General features: G+C 33.9%; 4 protein-coding genes across 4 annotated transcripts; 3 read left to right on the plus strand and 1 right to left on the minus strand.

Moving 5' to 3' along the window:
* Positions 1-2,935: 2,935 nt before the first annotated feature.
* LOC18010467 (probable protein phosphatase 2C 13) lies at positions 2,936-5,197 on the plus strand. The gene is made up of 2 exons (XM_006393428.2): positions 2,936-3,257; positions 3,795-5,197. The coding sequence occupies exons 1-2, from the start codon at positions 3,087-3,089 to the stop codon at positions 4,773-4,775; spliced, it is 1,152 nt and encodes a 383-aa protein (XP_006393490.1). The 5' UTR covers positions 2,936-3,086; the 3' UTR covers positions 4,776-5,197.
* A 431-nt stretch (positions 5,198-5,628) lies between these two features.
* LOC18010507 (dihydrolipoyl dehydrogenase 1, mitochondrial) lies at positions 5,629-8,177 on the plus strand. Its single transcript, XM_006393430.2, has 3 exons — positions 5,629-6,024; positions 6,545-7,805; positions 7,899-8,177. Exons 1-2 carry the CDS (start codon positions 5,752-5,754, stop codon positions 7,793-7,795), a joined length of 1,524 nt encoding a protein of 507 aa, XP_006393492.1. The 5' UTR covers positions 5,629-5,751; the 3' UTR covers positions 7,796-7,805; positions 7,899-8,177.
* Positions 8,178-8,538: 361 nt separating this feature from the next.
* LOC18010508 (pectinesterase inhibitor 1) lies at positions 8,539-9,191 on the plus strand. The gene has a single exon (XM_006393431.2). It carries the CDS (start codon positions 8,572-8,574, stop codon positions 9,103-9,105), a length of 534 nt encoding a protein of 177 aa, XP_006393493.1. The 5' UTR covers positions 8,539-8,571; the 3' UTR covers positions 9,106-9,191.
* Positions 9,192-9,949: 758 nt separating this feature from the next.
* LOC18010470 (pectinesterase inhibitor 2) lies at positions 9,950-10,522 on the minus strand. Its single transcript, XM_006393432.2, has one exon. The coding sequence runs from the start codon at positions 10,502-10,504 to the stop codon at positions 9,950-9,952; it is 555 nt and encodes a 184-aa protein (XP_006393494.1). The 5' UTR covers positions 10,505-10,522.
* Positions 10,523-10,866: the final 344 nt, after the last annotated feature.

Here is a 10,866-nt window from a genome sequence, read left to right on the forward strand (position 1 = left end):
GCTTAAATATAAATTTATCTATATGTTAGATCCTGCTAGGATCTTTCTAGATGAGAAATTCTATTAGGATACCTGTAAAATCAACTAGACAAACTCTGAGTTAAAAATAATCTCGAATTAATCATACCTTGTAGATGAGCTGTTCAATTTGGATGTCTAAAAAGAAATCTCTTTTTAAAAGGCTTCGTATCCCAAATTATTTCTTTGAACACTATACGGCTTGTGGCAACTCTTTAGGAGTTTTGATTATGAATAAATCAAGGATCCTTTCTTTTGTTTCAAAATCTTTGGATAATTATATGTAGGTATATATGTTAACATTTATCATTATGCTCCATATAACATGAGTTGATTTCCCGAGAAATCCATAAAATGCAATTCAAATCGCTCACATCCTGCTAGACTTAATATTATCTTTAATGATTGGACTGCTGGTCCAAAAATTTCTTATTTTTCATATGAGCTTAATATAGAATTGATTTTCTCTTTTCACTTTTTGACCCATATTTTTTCTTTCTACACTCATCTATGGATGTATATTTTTGATTCTTATTTATGTTAATCATATCGCGCGCTATCTTATTTATTGTCGACAATTATTTTGTTTCTAGTTCCACCTTTTCCCCATAATAGCATGGTTAATCGAGATCTTTATCATTATCAATGATATCATTCAGGTATCTGATCTTACTATTAACCATATCAACAGTCTCTTCAGGAGATTCATCTTCTATCCAACATATATTTGCTCCTTTCCATTATGAAGATTTGTTTGGAACCAAAATAGTCTATTACGATTCTTACAAATTATAGACTTTTATTGATAAATTGTCCTTCATGGACATATATTCTTATTAAAGCTTATTTAGCTAGAATTAAGATTTTTTTTCACATCAACTGTATGGTTGGCAGTTAATGAAATATCTTTTGAACTTCAGGTTCATATTTATTTTTACGAGGATCCATCGTTTCCAATGATAATTCATTACGAGAAATCTCATTTATTAGATGTTCCATACCAAAACATGGAGATTAAATTTCATCATTTGTTGATCTTGCAATTTTCTGAATCTTCTTTATAAATTATCCATAAAACCTATTTAAGTGTGAATATAATCTTCAGGATGTTCCAATACTTTTGATATGAGATTCTTTAATTTTCCCTTTTGAGATGATGATACTTCCAGTTCATCCATCTCAGACTGAATCTCATTTTAGGACCAATAACATATCCAAATAACTCATCTTTGAGCATAGTATTATACATCAAATTCTTTAGTGGACTCTTAATACTTTCACTGAGATGATGGTTTTACTTGTCCATTTATCTTAAACCGATTTTGGGTTTTAGATTTATCATATTTGAAATATAATTTGGGAGACTTTTAAAGAAATTCAACCATATTTAATAATCGTTCAACCAAAAATAGTGATTCATCTCTCATGATAGTATCATTTATATTTTCGCTTAAGACATGTTGTGTGAAAAATTATATGTTTTTTCACATAAAATTTTTAATACCATCATTACACCGAGATGGTTTAAACCGGTTATGTTATATTAGTAAACTTTAGGTTTATTATCTTATGAAAACCGTGTTATGAACTATGATCTTTAACAGATCTATATAAAGGTAAGCAAGGATTTGTATTCTATCTTAAGAGAAAGAGAATGGAAAGTGAAACTTTTCTTATTTCTTATTTTTATGTTTTATTGTATATTTTTCTTCATTACAATCATTTATTTATAGAGAAAGACATATTAAAAGACTATGACATGTGTAATGATGATAAAGATATAATTTTTCTTTAATATAAAGATTAGTCTTCAACTAATCAGACAAGTGTCCAAAGAAGTATAGAAAAATGACATGTAATAATGTGATGGATAATCACATTTATTTTTAACTAGATATAAATTCTACATTCATCTATACTATTAAAATAGAAGCATGTTTTGTGTCCAAATGGATTTTACTTAATTTTTTACTATTCTTTTGGATAACTCATATTTATGTTACCAAACAAATCAATTTAATGTAATATAATAAAATAATATATATTTTAATTAATATTTTAAAATAAATTCGAAATTTTAAATTTGAATCTAGATTTGTTATAGATTTCTTTAAATATAAGTTATATTATTTATCAAAAATAAAAATAAGTTATTACTATATTTTCATAAAAATAATAAATCTGATATTAATTTAGATTTAATTTAAATATTTAAATTTAAATAATATTTTCAATGACAAAATAAAAAATAGATTATTGTATATTTTTATTAAATAAATCTAAAATTTTTAATATTCAAACTTAAAAATATATAAAATATATAAATAATATGAATAAACGGATTAAAATTATATTTTAATAATCACATTTTTTAATTAATATAAATAAACATGTTATAATAACGTTTTTATAATCGTTGTACTTTCGGATTAATTTAAATGAATATGTTAGAATAATTTTTTTTAATCACGATATATATACTAAAAAAAATTAATCAATAGAAATAAATTATATATAAACAGAAAAATATATATTATTTATTAGAAAATTATAATCTAAACAAAAATAAAAACACAAATTATATTATAAAATTTTGTAAACTACAAACAATTTCAGTACAGATTCCCTAGGTAGAATTTAGTTTATTTTTAAATAACAATCGGATTCCCTCGATGTAATAATAACATCGGACAACCAAAATGTTTTAATATACAGAAAAAAAAAATTTCAAAAAAGAGAAAAAATCAGAAAACAAAAATAATTTTGTTCTTATATTTTTTTCTTTTAATATAATATAGTCAAAGAGTCTTTTTATTTTATATTTTATTTTTATTTATTTGATTTAATATGGACATCTGTCTATACAAATCTGCAAATAAACATCCTACACAGAAGCCAAACCCTAATTTCCCTTTTCTTGTGTTCTTTATTCTTTCGGGCGAATTTCAATTGCGTCCAAGCAAAGCGCCACTACCCCAAATTTCGCGTATTTATTCCTCGATTTTGCCTTTCGGTGGATTTCGCAATCAGATCTGCTCGATTTTGATTATAAGACGTGTAGAGAAGTCATGATTTTGAGTCAAACGATGGTTGCTGAGTCTGAGATCAGGGTTCTCGACGTTAAGTGCCATATCTCCTCTGCGAAAGAGCAGAAGAATTTTCAGATCGACGAAGTTCGAGTTTCTGAGTCGGTGCGTGCTGAGATTTCGGGTTCCGCTGAAACGCCTCGATTCGGATCGGTATGTGTTTTGGGTCCTTGATCTGAATCGCCATTTTTGTTTTTATTGGGTTTCCAAGCTTCCTCTGCTGTTTTTAATTTTCTATATAAAATTTCAAGTGGGATCTAATTGATGTTGATTCTTCTTCCCCATAATTGAGCTTGTTCGTTTAGAATAAGGTTTTGAGATGAGATCGTCCCTCTAAATGCTGATATTGGTCAATTCTTCATCTGGGCTTAAATTAGATTTGGGGGGTTTTTCTGTAGCATCACAATGTTGAATCTTCCTTACCCTTTTTGCGACGAATCCTTTAGACAATATGATTTAAGATGATTAGCGTGGTGTCTTTGAGATAAAAGTTATGCCTTTGTTTTATTGTGAAGACTATTAATTAAGCTGTTAATGGATCAGTAATTAAATTGTTACAAGGACGACTTGAATTCCCTTTGAATTGTTGATTATGCTCTTGTTCTGTTTATTTAGTTGTGCGAATTTTCTGTTTGTTCTGTGAAAACTATGAACAGTAATATTAACCAATTTTACATCCATCCTTAACAGGGCATGAGTTTTGCAAATACTACCATTGAAGAACCCACAAGCGAGTTTTTTCCAACTATACGTTCAGGGAGCTTTGCTGACATTCGAGGCCGAGAAACCATGGAGGATGAACACATTTGCATAGACGACTTGTCAGCTCAGCTTCGATCCTTCAACTTCTCTGTACCAAGTGCTTTCTACGGAGTCTTTGATGGCCATGGTGGACCTGAGGCATCACTTTACATGAAGGAGAACTTGACAAGATTGTTTTTCCAAGATGCTGTGTTTCCAGAGATGCCCTCCATCGTTGATGCCTTTTTCTTAGAAGAGCTGGAGAACTCTCACCGAAAAGCCTTTGCTTTGGCTGATCTCGCCATGTCTGATGAAAGCATTGTCAGTGGTTCTTGCGGAACAACCGCATTGACCGCTCTCATAATCGGACGACATCTTCTGGTCGCTAACGCTGGAGATTGCCGTGCAGTGCTATGCCGGAAAGGAGTGGCTGTTGATATGTCTTTCGACCACAGATCAACATACGAGCCAGAACGAAGACGGATCGAAGATCTAGGAGGGTACTTTGAGGACGGGTACCTTAACGGGGTCCTCGCTGTCACACGTGCCATTGGTGATTGGGAACTGAAGAACCCTTTCACTGGCTCTTCTTCACCTCTGATCTCAGACCCAGAGATTCAACAGATCATTCTAACAGAGGACGACGAGTTCTTGATTTTGGCTTGTGATGGTATATGGGATGTGTTGTCTAGCCAGAATGCAGTGAGTAACGTAAGGCAAGGACTTAGGAGGCATGGTGACCCGAGACAATGTGCGATGGAGCTTGGAAAAGAAGCAGCGAGGCTTAACTCATCAGATAATCTTACGGTCGTGGTCATCTGCTTCTCCTCGCTCCCGTCTTTACCTCAGCAATCGCAGAGGAGAAGATTAAGGTTCTGTGTCTCTGATGAAGCTCGAGCTCGGTTACAGGCAATGCTTGGAGGCGACTAAATGCAGCTATTTTGGCGTATATAACAAACAGGGATCGGTATTTAGACCGATCAAGCGATTTATTTCTCTAATTTGAGATTGGATTGGATGAGAGATAATAAGAGACTTAGGCAGAGATAGAGAGAGGAGAAGACAATGTTTGTAATGTGGTTGGTCATTTTTGATTCATCTGTTTTTTTGGTTGTTTCAGAACAGAGAGTGAGAGAAAAAGCAGCCTGAAGTTTTGTTAGGATTATTGAAAGCAGAAACACCAAACTGGTAAATGAGGATTTCAGAATTTGTTTTGTTTTGAGGATTAGTGATGTACCCATTATTGGTTTAAGAGATATTTAATTCAACTTTTCTAAATCTAAATTTTGTTTGAGAGCATGAGGTTTGTCTGGAATTTCTCTCCCATATCTATGGAACTTGAGAGTTTTTTTGTGGGCTATGAAAGTTTTTGGAGTTTATCTCATAAGCCTCAATCCTAACCTTATGTCATGGCTTCTCATCATCTCTATCTTTATCTCTTTATCTTCTTCTCCTCCCCCAAAAGTTTCATGTCCATATATATTTTATTTTCTATATATTTGTCTGCATACTGTGCATTTTTCTGAATAAAAATGATACAAATGTGGTTGACAAAAAAAAAAGAATAATGAATCAAATATTGATTGGATAATATCGTTATAAACTTCGAATATTTGGTGGACATAATTCGGGTTTATTAGTGTTTAAGATTTTGGAAATTCGAGTATTTTATATCCTTATGAACCAAACTGGTTAATTATTATTTTTCCATAGCATACATACAGAATTTTGTAATAATATTTGGTCAATTACGACAAAAAAAAAAAATTATTTGGTCAATTATGGGAATAAAATATTTGTGATTAAAAAAGAAAAAAAAGGTCTAAAGAGCCTCTTTTACATTTTGCCGGCTCTGTTCGTCTCTACAAGGAGCCAAGTTTCTCTCTTTCTCTCTCTAACAACAACAATGGCGATGGCGAGTTTAGCTAGGAGGAAGGCGTATTTTCTCACCAGAAACGTATCCAACTCTCCCACCGACGCTCTTAGATTCTCCTTCTCCCTCTCCCGTGGATTCGCGTCATCGGGATCTGACGAGAACGACGTGGTCGTCATCGGCGGCGGTCCCGGCGGTTACGTGGCGGCGATCAAGGCGGCGCAGCTTGGTCTCAAAACAACCTGTATCGAGAAACGCGGCGCTCTCGGTGGTACTTGTCTCAACGTCGGGTGCATTCCCTCGAAGGTCAGTTTCGAAAAAAATCTCCTCTCGTTTTTTCAATTGATTTTCTGTATCTGTTTCTGATCATCACTGAGAATTGAATCTGTGTGTTTTGTTGATAAATCAATTGGAGAGTTAATTACTGTCTCTGTGATGATTATTTTGGTTTTCCTCATGGCCTAATCCCATTTGCTTAAGCACTTATTCCATAATTACTAGATTCTGGATTCGTCTCCTTGATTCCATGAAAATGAAATGGTTTACTGTTAAACATCCTGTTAATAGATTGGTGATATGTGTTTGAATCATAGCTCATTTAGAAAAACCATAATCTGTGATAGAGTACCATTACCAATCTGTGTAAAGTTCTCTGATTGTGTAACTTTTCTTTTGATATGCACTGTTTCTATGAGCTACTAATAAACTTAGTTTCAATAACTTAAGCTTCTGATAAGTCTATGATGATGTTATTAGCATCTGCTAAAGGTAGAAAGCTAATCCAAATTGTCTTTTTGTTGTCGTTTTGTGTTTTCTTATGTATTAGGCTCTTCTTCACTCGTCACATATGTACCATGAGGCGAAACACGCTTTTGCCAACCACGGTATCAAGTTGACTTCAGTTGAGGTAGATCTTCCTGCTATGTTGGCTCAGAAAGACAATGCAGTCAAGAACCTTACTCGTGGTATTGAGGGTTTGTTCAAGAAGAACAAAGTAACCTATGTCAAGGGATATGGTAAGTTTCTTTCCCCCAATGAAGTCTCTGTGGACACAATCGATGGAGGAAACACCGTTGTGAAAGGCAAACACATCATTGTTGCTACTGGCTCAGACGTGAAATCTTTGCCTGGTATTACGATCGATGAAAAGAAGATTGTTTCCTCCACTGGTGCGTTGTCTTTGTCTGAAGTCCCGAAGAAACTGATTGTGATTGGTGCGGGATATATCGGGCTAGAGATGGGTTCTGTTTGGGGTCGGCTTGGAGCTGAGGTCACTGTGGTTGAGTTTGCTGGAGATATTGTTCCTTCTATGGATGGAGAAATCCGCAAGCAGTTTCAGCGTTCACTTGAGAAGCAAAAGATGAAGTTCATGCTCAAGACGAAAGTTGTATCCGTGGATGCCTCTGGAGACGGTGTGAAGCTCACAGTGGAACCAGCTGAAGGTGGAGACCAGACCACACTCGAAGCCGATGTTGTCCTTGTCTCAGCAGGAAGAACACCATTCACGTCTGGACTTGATCTGGAGAAAATCGGAGTGGAAACTGACAAAGGCGGGAGGATTCTGGTGAACGAGAGGTTCTTGACCAATGTCTCAGGCGTGTATGCGATCGGAGACGTGATTCCAGGTCCAATGCTTGCTCACAAAGCCGAAGAAGACGGTGTTGCTTGTGTGGAGTTCATAGCAGGCAAACACGGGCATGTGGATTATGACAAGGTTCCTGGTGTTGTCTACACGCATCCCGAGGTTGCTTCGGTTGGGAAAACAGAAGAACAGTTGAAGAAAGACGGTGTGAGCTATCGTGTTGGGAAATTCCCGTTTATGGCTAATAGTAGAGCCAAGGCCATTGATAATGCTGAAGGATTGGTTAAGATTTTGGCTGATAAGGAGACTGATAAGATCTTGGGAGTTCACATTATGTCTCCAAACGCTGGAGAGCTGATTCATGAGGCGGTTCTTGCGATTAACTACGATGCTTCGAGTGAAGACATTGCTCGAGTCTGTCACGCTCATCCAACTATGAGCGAGGCTCTCAAGGAAGCTGCCATGGCCACTTATGACAAGCCTATTCACATCTAAAGGCAACAAGGTATGTCATGCTTTGGTTCGGTTTAGTTTTTGGTTTAGATTTTAAATTTTTGATTTGCGGTTTTGATTTCTTGTGCGTCATGTCCCACATTAGGACTTCAAAGAAGAGAGCCACCTATGTCAAGCCAAAATCTTTACCGGGTTTGATTTTGGTTACATTTGGTTCGGTTTTCTGTGGTTTAGCCTTCAATTTGTTCTTCATATCTGGGTGGATTTGGAACGAACTGGAAGAAGAAACTATATATTGTTGTTATTCGTTAATTTTCCTTATATGTTCAGATTCGGGTTAGGCCTGAACGGCTATAATAATTCCGACGTTCACTTGACCAAGTTTAGTTTATTGAGTAAACCCGAATTGGCTTTGATTTTCTTTCATCCGTTCGGTTTACGTTTACCCCAAATTTGATTACTCGGTTTTCAGCAATATTTTTCAGTAGACATTACAGTCATTAATTGGTCTAGTCATGATGAAGACAAAAACTGATCATATCATTGACAAATTTAATTTGTTGAGAAAAGATACACGTTTTATTTCTTAAAAAATTATATGTGCATGAAGATAAGTCAAAAACTTTTGCATGACTGTTTACTATATTTGCAATTCTTCTAACAATAGCAAAAAGTTGTTTCATCGCTCATATCAACTTCTATTCTTGATTCTGTTTTTGACTAATGCGTTGTCCGTAAACTACTCTTATATAAATACTCATTGCTTCGAATATTATTTTATATCATAAAACTAGAAAAAAAAAACAGAGAAAACAAGAATGGCTGCGAATCTAAGGAACAATGCGTTCTTGTCTTCTCTCATGTTGCTTCTCTTAATCGGTTCCTCATACGCAATCACAAGTTCAGAGATGAGCACAATCTGTGACAAGACTTTAAACCCATCTTTCTGTCTTAACTTTCTCAACTCGAACTTTGGATCTCCTAATCTTCAAGCCTTGGCAAAAACCACACTTGATTCCACACAAGCAAGAGCTAAACAAACATTCAAAAGACTACAATCTATCATTGATGGAGGAGTTGACCCGCGATCCAAATTAGCTTACAGATCATGCTTAGATGAATACGAGAACACAATTGGAAACCTTGAGGAAGCTTTCGAGCATTTGGCTTCAGGCGATGGCGCGGGGATGAATATTAAAGTTTCTGCTGCATTAGATGGAGCTGATGCATGTTTAGATGATGTGAAGAGATTGAGATCAGTAGATTCTGCGGTTTTGAATAACAGTAAAGGAATTAAGAACTTTTGTGGTATTGCTCTTGTTATCTCTAACATGTTACCACGTAGAGCTTAATCTGTAATCTTCATTATGCGTTTGCTCTGAGTAATTGTATTGTACTATTGTTTGTAAGAGAACGATTACATTATTATATTTACCATGTTAATTTGAACTAACATTTACATGTTATTTCAAAATAGTATATTGATATAGTGTTATTTCACTAGTGTTTTTTTTTTTAAAAAATTCATATTTGAATATGGTCCTATTAAGTTAATTTTGAATTCAACTAAAAACAAAGAAAAACTAAGTTGTAGCTTGCATTATCTGCAATGCAAACCCATTAAAAATTTTGATTTATCTGTTGTAAAACTATATGCTTTAATTATATATAATTTAATAGATCTTCTTTACTTTGCGAGCATCAATCCTCATAGTGGAAAAACATCTAAAACAAACCAGTAAACCCTATCGATTTTATGGTTAGCTAAATAACCATGAAATTCGATTAAAAAGAATGAAACAATATCAAGTAAACATAATTTACATGACCCCTATAACTTTTAAACATTGCGATTAATTTACATTCGTTATCCAAATGGAGAAATATGTTTGAACGATTTTATGTAGGATGTTTAAGTTTTTCTTCTCTAAATTATGCTTTATGTGTTATGTTTTTTGATATTTTTGTGATGAACTAAAAGTACATTAGACAGAGAGATCGGATTCGATTCTTCATTAGGATTATCTTTATTAATTATTTTCAATCTGTATCGTTCATAAAAAAAACGATTAGAAAATATACTCATTTATTACCACTTTTAATTTAGTACCAAATATATTAAGGAGAAACAAATTCCAATAAAAGAGAGATAATTATAAGATCACATAATATATAGAAACATAGAATAAATTTTTATTAATTTTTAGGTAACATGTTAGAAATCACTAAAACAATGCCTGAGAGATTGTCGATATCAGAAACCATCTGCAAGAGTTGTGGACTAGGTTTAACACTTGGCAATTCAGAGTTGCACGAGTCTCCGTCTGTCATCGCAGCTGAGACCTTAATGTTTAAACTGCCACTGTCATTATCTGCCAAAGCTTTGAGGGCATCATCAAACTCGCCAAGTGCATCTTGATAATTTTCTGAGCATTGAGTATAAACATTCTTAGAACGAGGATCAGACGCGCTTTTTGCTAATGAGTCGAATTGCTTCTGTGCGTCTAAAGCATCTTTTGATGCATCATTGATCAAAAGTTTTGCAACACCAGAAAGATCCAATGTTTTAGTTTCAGGAGTCGATTTGAAGAAGTTGGAGCAGAATGATGGATTCTTCGCTTTTGAGCAGATGGTGTTGACATCACTTTCTGAAATTTTGATACTGATGAATCTTCCGTATGATGAGGCAACAAGAAGAGAAAACACTACTAAAGGAACCAATAAAAAGTTATTTTTGACATACACAGCCATGGTTATTCGTATATGTATGTTTCTAATATGTGGATTCTGTTTTATTGTTCGAAATATTTCACAGTTGTGGTGAGATTTATATACTAACCTATATTGTGTTTGGTAAACGAGTTTGATTATGTACCATAATAATTAAGGTTATTGTATCAAAGCGTCAAAGCGTATTATATTTTTCCGTTTTTTAGTAGAACAGATATGCTAACTTTCCAAAGAAAAGATTTCATTCTTGTAAACATTTATAAAAAATAACATAATTCACATTTGAAAAATAGCACAAAATCCTCTCTTTTTAGTAATAAACTAGGTAATATTAATTTATGATAAATTTAGAATTTTCTATGCACGATGGTCACATGCATTAT

Source organism: Eutrema salsugineum, unplaced genomic scaffold (assembly GCF_000478725.1).
Source record: "Eutrema salsugineum unplaced genomic scaffold, Eutsalg1_0 scaffold_7, whole genome shotgun sequence".
Lineage (NCBI taxonomy): Eukaryota > Viridiplantae > Streptophyta > Magnoliopsida > Brassicales > Brassicaceae > Eutrema > Eutrema salsugineum.

What these genes read in the sequence shown, in the direction of transcription:
- LOC18010470 (XM_006393432.2), bottom strand. Translation starts at nt 10,504, where the DNA reads ATGGCTGTGTATGTCAAAAATAACTTTTTATTGGTTCCTTTAGTAGTG.
- LOC18010507 (XM_006393430.2), top strand. Translation starts at nt 5,752, where the DNA reads ATGGCGATGGCGAGTTTAGCTAGGAGGAAGGCGTATTTTCTCACCAGA. An exon ending in TCGGGTGCATTCCCTCGAAG is followed by an intron (nt 6,025 to 6,544) that starts GTCAGTTTCGAA and finishes CTTATGTATTAG; the next exon opens with GCTCTTCTTCACTCGTCACA.
- LOC18010467 (XM_006393428.2), top strand. Translation starts at nt 3,087, where the DNA reads ATGATTTTGAGTCAAACGATGGTTGCTGAGTCTGAGATCAGGGTTCTC. An exon ending in AAACGCCTCGATTCGGATCG is followed by an intron (nt 3,258 to 3,794) that starts GTATGTGTTTTG and finishes CATCCTTAACAG; the next exon opens with GGCATGAGTTTTGCAAATAC.
- LOC18010508 (XM_006393431.2), top strand. Translation starts at nt 8,572, where the DNA reads ATGGCTGCGAATCTAAGGAACAATGCGTTCTTGTCTTCTCTCATGTTG.